This window comes from Centroberyx affinis, unplaced genomic scaffold, assembly GCF_046629955.1.
Source record: "Centroberyx affinis isolate AG114_WGS23_722 - 3 ecotype Tasmania unplaced genomic scaffold, CSIRO-AGI_Caff_v1 ptg004100l_1, whole genome shotgun sequence".
In the NCBI taxonomy this organism is placed as follows: domain Eukaryota; kingdom Metazoa; phylum Chordata; class Actinopteri; order Beryciformes; family Berycidae; genus Centroberyx; species Centroberyx affinis.
Window position 1 is genome coordinate 175,907 of NW_027281879.1, and position 12,439 is coordinate 188,345.

Sequence of the window (12,439 nt, forward strand, 5' to 3'; positions counted from 1 at the left end):
CTGCCTCTTGACCATGAGCACAAAGCGGATCATCGTTCCCCGCCTCAGTGAGTCAAGGCCGGTGGCAGAACTCAGTCATAATGAGGACCCTTGGGAGCCTGGTGCTATCCTGACTTAAAAACGTCACAGACCTACCCACTTAAATCAGTCTGACACACCTGGGCACAACATGGGGCTAAACTTTGTCTCCAAACACCTAAGACTCCAGACTTCACTTCAGTATGACAGCAAAATATATATTTTTTTTATCTCTAAACATTACTGTACATTACACATACATTAGAGTGATCTCTGATCTGATTTTTAACCAGTGGTGGAAAAAGTACTCAAATCCTTTACTTCAGTAAAAGTAGCAATAGCATAATGGAAAGTAAAAGTGTGGCATTCAAAAGTTTACTTTTCTAAAACCATATAAGTATTAAAAGCAGTAAGCAGTAAAATGCACTTAAGTATCAAAAGAACAAGTACTCATTTTGAATGGTCCCTTTCAGAGTATTACATTATTAAAGCATTAACCTGTAAGAAGTATTTTAATGTTTTCGGTCTAACTGCTCCATATACTGTTGGGGAGTTTAAACTCGAACAATGCAACAGAATTCATGAGCTTATTGTATGTTTTGCATGTAAAACCTTATTCTGCAACGTAACTAGTAACTCCAGCCGTCAGATAAATCTAGTGGAGGAAAAAGTACAATATTTACGTCTGAAATGTAGTGGAGTAAAACTATTAAGTCTCACAATATGGAAATACTCAGGTAAAGTGCCAGTACCAGTACTTTAGTTATATCACCAGACCAGATAATTAACCAGATAATTACCAGACATCATGGGCTGGAGGACACGGGCATAAAATATGATTTTTAACTCTTGGTACAGATGTGGTCTTCTCATGGCCGTCTAAAACGAGGGAAACCACATAGTGTCTGATTTGTCCCTATTTAGGACAGTCATGCAAAGGTCAGAACTGTGCTACAAAAGGCTTACAAATATAATCTCATGTTTTGTTCATCAGGAAATGCACCCGAATGTAAACATTCATCTGACCACAAACACCATCAGTCACTCAAATACACTAACTCTCGCTCTCTTTCTCTCTCTCTCTCCCACACACACACACACACACAGAGTAAACAGACTCAGGTAAAAGGGAAAGCTCTTTATTCATCTCTCCTCAGAGTCTGACTGACAAGCGACAGCTCAAACCACCAGCAGTAGTAGAGACAGCAGCAGTCTGTTGTAAAACAGTCCAGCACTCTATCCACAGATCATCGATCTGTGGGACATTTAAACAAAGCACTAAAGAAGAAAAAAAACCCAAAACACACACACACACACGACATAACACAAATAAAAACATTTTTTTTTTTTTTACCACTCAATGACTCTTCCCTCAAATCGCTCAGACGCTTGGTCTGAGCCAAAAGAGAGAGGCTCGTCCTGCCCCGGCTTTCTCTCCTCTGCTGCTGATAGCTAAAAGGTGTGAATCATGTGACACAGTCTAAGCAGTCTCCTTCCTTGCTCCACAGCTGTCAATCACTGTTCCCTCAGCCAATAGCACAGCGTGCAGTCGCTGTGGCTTGGGTTGTGGGGGGGCAGGGGGGGCGGGATGTCGTCGGGGTAGAGGCTGGGCGGGATTGGTTGCTCGGCTTAAACTGTGTGAGATGCGATTGGAGGAGGGGGAGGGGGAGGGGGGGGGGAAGGAAGGGTGGAGGCGTCATGTTTGAGTGCCACAATACCAAAACCACAAATAGATACACAGATTTGAGTTCATCTGACGGGATTTAGTCGTAGATATCGGTTCAAATGTTTACTATTTATTAGGAATATATATAAATATTTCTAGGCTGAATTTTTGTCTGGTGACAAAGAGCAACAGTAAAACTCACAGCTGTGAAAACAACAGGAACACAGTAAAGATTGCTAAAGGGGTGTGTGTGAGGTGAGTGTGTGCCTGCCAGTGTATGTGTCAGTACTGATGTATCTGTAAAATACAATATGATATGAACTTCTGTGTGTATGTGTGGCCTGCATGTATGTCTCTTTCACGTGTGTGTGTGTGTGTGTGTGTGTGTATCTGTATATAAATATGTGGATGTATAGCCTTCTCAGCCAAGATACTTTGGGTACCTGTGTGTGTGTGTGTGTGTGTGTGTGTGTGTGTGTGTGTGTGTGTGTGTGTCTGTGTGTGTGTGTGTCTATCTGTAGGCCCTGCCGTGCCGGGGGTACGGCGAGATGATTGCGTCCACGCTACCTTCGCTGTCCGAGCTGCTCTCGGAGTCGCTGCTGCCGGAGTACGCCCCGAGACCCGGTAGGACGCCGACGCACACCGCCGCGGACGGGAGGTGCAGCACGCCCCGGCCGGCGCCCAGGGGAGCGGAGGGGCTCTTCGCCGTCAGGCCAGCGAGCGTCCGCTGTTCTTCAGCTCCCCCCGCTCCTCCTCCTCCTCCTCCTCCTCCTCCTGCCGCTGCTCCTCGCTCCTGTTCTGAACAGCACAATACACGGTTACTGCGGCGGTGGGCAGCAGCATGAATATTCTCAGAACTGGAATTAAAAAGAGCAGGTTGGCATCAAGACACAATGAGAGAGAGTACAGCCAGGTTTGAGCAGATAACCGTCGTCCCATTGGCTTCAACAGACTAGTTTCAACGAAAGCTTAACACAGCCATGGGCAGCCATGTGCGATGAAGGGCTGAACCAAAGACTACAGTAGGGGTGCGTTCAATAGCCCAAACACGTAGAACGTGGAACGTCCTGTTACGAAGCGTTTGCTATGGGTTGTTCTCGAATAATTCTCTAAGCCAATTGCGCAGCCACGTGACAGGCCTTTGTACGCAGCCAAGGAAATTGCAGAATCACCCCGAACTGGATCAAACCATACAGGACCACACGGGATCAAACGAACCTCAACACCGTTGGGAGCAAACGCTACGGTGCAAGGTTTGAACGTGGCCTGGGTGATTTCACTGGCCGGCAGACCTTAAACCAGAGAGGAGGAACTAATCAGTAAAATCAGCTGGTGTAGTGATTGGTTGGAGAGGAAACCTGCAGGCTCTTGGCACTGCATGGCACTGCATGGCACATGGGTTCCCACCACTGGCTTAACAGGGCCTATGTTGCCACAGCAGGTGGACTGAAAAAAATGCTACAGACTAGCAGATGAGTAATTTCAATTTCACTTTTACCCAAAAGCCGGGTCTGCGAAATCAGTCGGGGATTACGAGAAATGTGTGTAGCAAGAAAAAAAAAAAAGAAAGTTTGAAAACCGCCACTTTTATCAACTTATCAAAACGAAAGACACTGAGACAGGATTGCCTAAATGTGAATAAGCTTTGTTCCACTGAAGCTACATCAAAGAGACTTTCACTTTGAGAGGGGGGGGGTCACCATTTCCTATTAAAAAGGCAATTCCAGCTTCGAGTGCTGAAGAAAGTGCGGAATAAAGCGCATGTTCCGGCCATCCATCACTCAGTCGAGCAGCGAGCTGAGTCTGTCTTTTTTCGCTCTGATAAGTCTGTCGTTCGGCGGTTCCGGGAAGACGCGTCTACATTTCTGTCCCCGTCGGACATGTTTCTCGGCTCGGCCCCCGGGCTGCAGCCCACCTGTGTGTCTGTCTCCGTTGCCTGTCGCTGTCGTCGCCGTCGTCTCCACCTTCTGTTTTTTGCTGCCGTCCGACGACTGGGACAAGCTGCGGGAGAGAACCGCAGAGGTTAGATTAGTGTGCCGACTGAGAGGTTTTTTAAGTCTCCACCTTCTGCTTCTTGCTGTTGTCTGACAGCTGGGAGGAACTGGATGAGAGAACAGAGGGAGGAGATAACTTTGTGTAAGCGGTCACTGCACTGACGGGTTAGGGTTATGTAATAAATAATCACACTTAATGTAGATTGCGACTTCTTATATTTTTTCTACTTTCTTATATTTATCCCAAACAAACTGCTGTTGTTGCTTCCACTTACTGTGCAACAGAGGATTTTGCTGATTTTTCTTGACAGAATTAGCTTTTTCTAAACTATGTCAATGAGATACGCCAGGTTTGAATGCAAGCTTAGTGCATCACAGCACCCAAAAAGAATATAAAACAAGGATAGGCTTCCAAGTATAATCAATATATGGGAAACTCTGCCATCTAAATGAAAAAGAAATCTCCGATGTCATGCAGAGTACTTTCAATTTTGCCTAGCACAAGACCTCCAAACAAGTTCTGTGTGTCTGTGTCTGTGTGTGTGTGTGTGTGTGTGTGTGTGTGTGTGTGTGTGTGTGTGTGTGTATTAGCAGACCTACCAAAGACAAGAGCAGGCTCGATATTGCACCAGGGCACTGCTAACTTGTTTAAAGGACACACAAGTTTCCAGACACTGGAAAAACCTACTTGAACCCTTTGTTTACTGAGTGGGTTCAAATACAGTATTTACTTACAAGGATGTGTGTCTGTGTGCGTACCTGCGTCTCTTAACAGCTCCAGCCAATAGATGAGCCTGAGACAGGTGGCTGGTCCGTTGCTCCGCCCCTAGTGGTTTGGGCCCGGCCTTCTTTTCAGGCTCTCGGCGGCTCTCGGTGGCTGCCCGCTTCACTAGAGCGCTGTGGCGGCACAGGGTTAAGGAGAGTAAAACGTGAAAGTCCGGGGACCAGACTTTGAGAAACTTCGGTCCATTCTACAGTTTACACTCTCCACTCTCTTCAGGGAGAGCTACGAATTCGCTCCGTCACTGTCCTGGAAAAAGTGACACAGTTCCACAAAGCTAAGAAAAACTCCAGAGAGACAGACCGAGAGAGAGATAGAGAGACCCAAAAACAAGGACAAGAGTTTGAAAGAGCTCAGGAGACATGAAATAGGGCAGAGATGTAGTAAAGAGAGAGAGGCAAAAAGACAGAGCAAATAAAGTGAGACGAGAGAGATAGAGATCAGGACTCGGGAGACATGAACTAGGCCAGACGAGCGGTAGGACGATGTACCCGATGTAAAGGCGATCCGTCCTGAGTTTTCACTGCGATAAGTAAGGTGTGTGACTGTGTGTGTGTATGCGTGCATGTGCTTTATGTTCACAGCGGCAAATGAGTGCTTCAAACCGTCGCCGTAGCTACCAGCCTACGATACAGTTTCCACGACAACCCATTCTCTCCCCCATCTGCAGACGAACCTGTCTGACAGAGACCTGTCTGTCAGCAGAGACAAAGATGGGAAGAGAGACACAGAGAGAGGGCTAGAGAGGGAGATAAGTAAAAACTAAACAGACGGTTGTGAACTTCAACAATGGAAAATCTAATAGCGTAGATGGTGGACATGTAAGATTTTCATATGGTCAAGCATTTCTACTTTGACTTTAGGTAGAATAACATTGAATTTTAAGAATTCATGCATATATTTATATATTCCTGATAGCTTTGGGAGAGAGTTGCTGCTGTCAGGTGAAAACCATGTATCTCCAAAATGTCAGCTCTCAGCTTGACCACCATGACTTTAAGTTTATGTAATAGGTTTTGAAAGGTTTTCATAAACCCAACAACTCATAGAAGAGCATATAATCTTCAAATGAAGTGAAAACATGAAAATCACCAAAACTGGAGCTACAAGGTTTTCAACCGACAGCAAGAAGAACATGAATTTTTAATTCTTAAAACTGAACATAAAATGTTAGTACACTGATAAGGCGCATGCAGGAAAAAGCCATTATCCCTTATTGATTTCCCTTATTAAATCTCTACCGATCACAAAGGAGGAGATGTAGATAAAGCTTATAAGCTTTGAGACAACTGAGATGTGGATTGTGCTGCAACTCAGTATCAGGAAGACGTTCCTAATATTTTGTACTTTCGGTGTGTAAGATTGAAAAACAGCAGAACAATCTACCCAAGCAAATATATTAAGGAATGGAACATTTTTCTTATCATTACAGGACAATTCCATATTACAGCTAAGGGATAGTTGACAACTCTAATGCAGAGGAAGAGAGACAGAAAAAGATACAGTGTATATAGTGGTGCGTATATAGAGCAAGCCACAGAAAGACAGACAGAGGAAAAGAGACCACAAAGACACAGAAATGCACACTGTGTACATTCACTTTTGCCAATGAGTGTGTATGAATGCATATACCTATTTTCCTCTGCTATGCGGACCATGCCACCATGTGCTGTAAAGTAGTGACACATGGAGCAGAGCTTGAGGCACAACTGACAAGGACAAAACCAATATGCAACAAAATTTGATAGAAACACCACATACTTGCTAAAGGTGCACAACATACATTATCTTTAACTGAGTTTATGTGCATGCAGGAGTTAGATAGCATAGTGTTGTATATTGTACATAATGATGGGCATATATAGAGGACGCCCAGTGTGTGTGTGTGTGTGTGTGTGTGTGTGTGTGTGTAATGTATGCATGGTGCGGTCCCAGCAGGAGCTTGACTAAGGCGGAGAGGTGTCTGCCTCTGCCAACACACATAAAGCTGCTTATCATACATTATCATAGCATGAACTAAGAGATTCCCATGTGTGTTCCTAAACTGTTGAAGCTAGCATCAAGTACACAAAATTACCTAAAAAAGCTAAGCCAAGCAGCAAGGGGGTTATTGGGAAAATTACTGTGAAACTGCGCTATATTGCTGCAAAATTGTAACAATACATCATATTGTGATTTAATGGCCACAAATTGCAATTGTGATATGAATTGCAATGGATGTGGACATGGTTCATTCAAAATAACCTTTTTAAACACTGGAAAAGACATCAGTAAATTAATAATTATATCATTTGGGGAAAAGGATGTCAATGCTTACAATTTGCTCTGTTTGAACTGAATAGCATTTTAATAGCAGGCCAGGGATCTGCACAGCACCACAATACCTCCTTTAGAAGGACTCTTGATAAAAAAAATATAGCAACTTCTTACAGTGTGTAAACTACAGCAATGAATACTGCATTTTTAATTATTCTAATACTCTGTGCATCCCTACTCTTCTGAAAGGGCAAATTCATTAGTAAAATGTTGACAAAAGGGCATCATGGAACTTTTTCTGCTAATAAGTCTAACAAGTATTCACACCTGGACAGGTTCAAAATCCAGTTCACGCTGTGCTGCTGCATCTGTTTCTCCTTACCTGTCCATCTTAGACTAAAAGGAGTCTTAGGCTTCTTGCACAAATGCACATATCATCCATCGTGACATCTTCTCAAGTTGAGAAGGAGAGACAGAGACAAGTCGCCTGGTAATGGGAGTAAAGAGAACAGTAGTTCAGTCCTATCCTCTCTGCTCTTTGATCCCATTATAACTCAGCAGACCCACACTTATTGGACAGGTGCAAACCTGACGGAATATCCACATTTTCCACATGAATTAAAAAAAAAACATGTTCTTATCTTGCAAGGACATCTTTCTGGTTTCTATGAGGTCGCCTGACATATTAGAGGTGCATTAAGTAGTCTATTGACCTCTATCACCTTCTATCAGCGACCAGTAGTAACTGCATCAACATTGACAGGTCTCTGGCTTAGCCACCAGTCATTTTTCAATCATTGGTATTGATTAACAACCCTATCAACCCCCTGCAGGTATATTAATGTCATTTTGTGCTACAGGGGAATAAAAGGCTTACTTATGGCCAGTTTATGGATTCATTTAGAATTAAGATAATATTGGATGTTAGGTTTAGGCGAGATTTAGGGTTAACAGTAGATTTTTTTTAGGGTTTATCGTTAATGGGATATGCATGGTCTTTTTGACAAATAAGCTCTTCGATCCACTTATTGTTCTGCAATGGAAAGATTGAGCAGTTTCAGTATTTGTGTTTCAGTATTTAGTATGACAGTGTTTTTTTTGTGAATATTGCTTTAGCAGTCACAGTGAAATGGTACTCCGTTTCCTCATTTACATCTGTGTTAAAATGTGTTACTTATGAACTTGCATTTTTCCATCAGTTGTGAGTGCTTCTGTTTTTTTTCTGCAAAACTAGTTATCTTCTGCCATCCTGGACAGCACAGTGGAGCTGCAAGATTATAAGCTGATTTTTGCAAGCCATGCTACAGAACCACTGGCGAATCAAAAGGAGGAGGTCCGTTTTTATATAAACAACACGTGGATAAAGGATATTCTGTATTCCAACAGCTCCTGCTTCTCCTCGTCCCTGCGCTGCTTCTCCACCAGGCTCTGTTGCCGGGAGACCTCATCCAGGAAGTGGGACTCATCCTCGTCCAATCCTTTCACCATGTTCTCTGTCGCCATGGAAACAAACATGCTCTCAACACACGGTAGTAGAGTGATTGCATTCTTTAGACAACGAGCCATAAAAGTCTGTTTTAAATCCCTACATGAGCCACCTTCATCTAAAGAGAAAATATGAATGTTGTATACATTCATGGATGAGTAGCATTGACAAACGAGAAGAGAAGAAATCAGAAACATGCCAGCTATGGGCCTGGCTAAACAAATAACAGCCTATGGACGCATAGCAACAAGAATCAAATAATATTCTTTGGATAATTAAAATGGAGCATTTGTAGGAACAGTGTGAATAGAATTGATGGTTGCAACTTATTATCCTTTTTGCTGGCTTTCAATTAGGTTCTATTCGGCTTTTCTTTTATGTTATCCATTAGGTTACATTAGGCGATAACAAAATACTCCAAACTAACTAACGTTGATGTAAATGTAGTACAGGGATGAATGCAAATGCAATGAATTTGTTAATAAATGAATGTTCCTAAATGATCTGTAAAACAAATACAAATCTAAAGTGATTAGTCACAGAGTGTGAAATCAATGGGCTTGCAAAATACAATGGAACAGTCAATCATAGGAAAGAATGTTTGATCCTCAAAAACAGTAGGATATAGCTGTGTTACCAGATTTGAATGTTTTGTCATGCATGATACCCTACAAAGACGAGGAGCGGTAACTGCGGTAACTATCTCAGCAAATTCAAATTATTAAAAGTGGACTGTATATTATTCAGTGGCATTTATGGGCATTGCTTTTGTTTATATCAAATCCTCATCATGAAGGTCATGATGAGGATTTGATATAAACAAACAACCTTTATAACACACAAAACAAAGCGACTGCTCTTTGCCTTGGTAGGGCAGCACAGCAGAAGTGTTAAGAAGGGGTCGGGGGTTGAGAGGGGGCACAACTAGCGGGGATAAAATCCTAAAGATGTCTCAAAGACAAAGACTGAGAAAGAAAGACAGCTGCACACACAGAGACATAAAAACCAGAGAGAGACCCACTGAATTTGAATTGCTCCTCATACTCCTCCTGTTTCTTGTCTTTCTGCTCCTGCAGTCGCTCAAAGAGAGAACGAGGGTCATACTCCTCCTCTGGGGCCTCTGAGGAGCGCACACACACACACACACACACACACACACACACACACACACACACACACACACACACACACACACACACACACCAACAACAACAACAACAACAACATGTCAACACAGATATATATTTATTAGACTACTGGTGCATAGCATGCATTGTGTTCTGTCTTCTGGATTTGTGTGTGTGTGTGTGTGCTTACCCTCTGGGTCGTCTGGTTTCCTAACTTTATCCCATTCCTCCTGTCTCTTCTTCCTCTTCTCATCAAGCTCTGCCTCCGACACAAACTTCCTGCTCAGGTCCACACCCGCTGCCCCTCCCCCTGACATCACCACTGGCACACACACACACACACACACACACACACACACACACACCCTTCTGATGATTGGTCAAAAAAAGTATGCTTTTTGTTCAAGATTGGTCACAGCCTAAGTAATATATGTGTTGCAGAGCAAAACTTTGAAAAACCACTGCTATAGACTACTTATACATAGCCATACCTACCTGTGTGTGTTTACCAATCAAGACCACCTAAGACTCCAACTCATGGACGACGCATCTGTTGAATAAATGCACAGATAGCAAACTTTAAAGCCCCTGGCAAGGCAAATCCGTGATTTTCTTGTAAATATGTAATTTGTGGTCTTGAATGCATATAAAAACTGTATACAAAATATGAAAATTCAATTATACTCCGATCGTTCAAAAAAATCGATTTAACGGTTTGGCACTTTTCTGATACCTGATGTAAAGTGGGCGGAGTTATCTCAGAAGGTAGCCGACGTCGGCAATCTCCGCGTTCTACCATAGAACCTCCTTGGTTCTACCGCATCCCCGCTCTAATAAAATAACTCCTCTTTGCGTCTGAGTAAATTCACCCTGTGTTTTGTTGTGCAACATGAACAGGTCAACAAGTCACAGGGAACTAAAGAGCAACCACTGTAGTCACAAATGCAAATTAAATGTCCAACATGCAGTCAGGCAATTTAATGTAGGAGCACTGATGTGACCACAATTATCTATCTTTGTGCAGCTGAAGCGTCAGCAATGAATGACCCTCTCTGTTTATCTGCCCTATTCTAACCAATTAAATGTCAGAATAGCGCCATTAGAGCACTAAACAAAAAGACAGATTTGGTAAAAACCCTTATTATTGATGCTGGAATGTCAGATTGGATAGATATTTCATCACAAAATGAATCAAAACTTCAGATTGTCTTTTTCCTCAAAGTTGGATTCTTGCAGGAAGAGAAGTGAAAACTGGGATGTGACCAATGCAAAACAGACATCGATTATTTTCTCGATTAATCGATTAGTTGTTTGGTCTATAAAATGTCAGAAAATGGTGAAAAATGACAATCAGTGTTTCCCAAAGCCCAAGATGACGTCCTCAAATGTCTTGTTTTGTCCACAACCAAAAGATATTCAGTTTACTGTCATAGAGGAGTAAAGAAACCAGAAAATATTCACATTTAAGAAGCTGGAATCAGAGAATTTTGACTTATTTTTCTTAAAAAATTACTCAAACCGATTAATCGATTATCAAAATAGTTGGCGATTAATTTAACAGTTGACAACTAATCGATTAATCGATTAATCGTTGCAGCTCTACACTGGAAAACAGCTGGATGGTAGCCTGTGGCACATTCCAATTTACAGTTTAGGCCTTTACTACACATATGACCAGTGGTAAAAGGTTTGGTTGTGGCAAAGAGGCCTGATATGTCTATTATGCTTCCCTGAAGAGAAAGACTGTTTTGCCTCTTGACCATTTCATTCATATAGACTGTAGGCTAGTTAACATTGTTGCATTTCAGTATTTTCCTTTATAGGCACTTTCAGATTGTGATATAAAATTTCAATTTTAATAGAAAAATGTTATGTTGTGCTTCACACTATTGTCACATGAACTTTGTTTACATCACATCAGTTGTTATTTCTTATTAAGGTTATTATAAGCCGATTATGGTTGGGATAGGAGCCCAAAAGCTGGTTATCATCTGTTACATTACCTTTTATCTGTTATATTCACCGTTGTTTCCAAGATAGAAGTAGGGTTAGTCAGGCTTAGGGTTTCTTGAACTGATGAGACACTTCTGTGGGGCTTTAGTAAGCTCTGTTAAGTAGGCTTTTCAGTCTTTTTAAACACTGCTCGTTTTAAAAGGTGAAGAAAAATGAACTTAATCTCTAGGATTATGGCTCTCCCTTGTGGTCATCTTAAACTATCACAAGGCACTGACAAACTGCAGTACGCCGTAATAAACGAGCCTCCCGTGATCAACGACAGTTCAGGAAAATCGTTTTAATACCATAACTGAACCGACATGTGATGACAATCGAGTCAGAGAACCGCTCTGTGCATCCGTAATATTAATAAGCTCTTCATTTGCATCGGGCCTGTCTGTCAGCAAAGCATCCACATTGAAAGCTAACGTTAGCCGGAAAACCCTTCGGCAGATTAGTCACTGCAGATGGAGGATACACTAGCTGACAACAGAACAGCTTATCAATAAATGGCTACATGGCCACCTCTGCAACTGCGAGATACGAGCACCACTGCTGTGTGTTAACGTTAGGTGGTCAAACGGTAAAACGGTGCATCACAGCCTTATGTTGCTATACTGACCGGCTAATGTTAGCTTAGCGTCCAAGCTAACAAATTGTCACCACTGTCAGTTGCCGAATATCGTGTCCTGTTGTAAAAGTCATACTTGTAGGTGCACAATTAACTATGCACGCGAGTAGACTTGATGTTTAGCATAGGGCTATTTAAAATCATTTTGAGTGTCAGAATTGAAGAGAAACTTACCAAGCTCGGCTAGCTCGTTATCCCAGCCAATGAAGTTTCGTGTCACTGTAAATACGGTTCGCCGCAATTCGTCAGCGACAACAGTTCCGCCTATAAAACCTCCTTGGTTCCGACCGCGACGTGCTGCTTCTTCTTCTTCTTGTCTTTAATTTCCGGCAGACTAGAGGATCTGAAGCTTTAGCGCTGTCACCCACCGGCTGAAAAAAATTCATTAGGTAACATAATTTATATCTAGCATATCTAGAAAATTTATTGAGGAAAAAATGGTCAGAATTCTGACTTTAAACTCAGAATTTTCACTTCTCACCACA

General features: G+C 42.3%; 1 protein-coding gene and 1 long non-coding RNA gene across 2 annotated transcripts; both read right to left on the minus strand.

Moving 5' to 3' along the window:
• Positions 1–1,141: 1,141 nt before the first annotated feature.
• psme3ip1 (proteasome activator subunit 3 interacting protein 1) lies at positions 1,142–12,191 on the minus strand. Its single transcript, XM_071542420.1, has 9 exons — positions 12,129–12,191; positions 9,824–9,878; positions 9,519–9,650; positions 9,223–9,321; positions 8,086–8,208; positions 4,438–4,576; positions 3,600–3,685; positions 2,252–2,482; positions 1,142–1,652 (listed from the first exon to the last, which is right to left on the minus strand). Exons 3-9 carry the CDS (start codon positions 9,643–9,645, stop codon positions 1,648–1,650), a joined length of 810 nt encoding a protein of 269 aa, XP_071398521.1. The 5' UTR covers positions 9,646–9,650; positions 9,824–9,878; positions 12,129–12,191; the 3' UTR covers positions 1,142–1,647.
• On the minus strand, positions 4,642–8,076 carry LOC139663703 (uncharacterized). The gene is made up of 3 exons (XR_011696727.1): positions 7,098–8,076; positions 6,092–6,128; positions 4,642–4,708 (listed from the first exon to the last, which is right to left on the minus strand). It is a non-coding gene; the product is annotated as an uncharacterized lncRNA (long non-coding RNA).
• Positions 12,192–12,439: the final 248 nt, after the last annotated feature.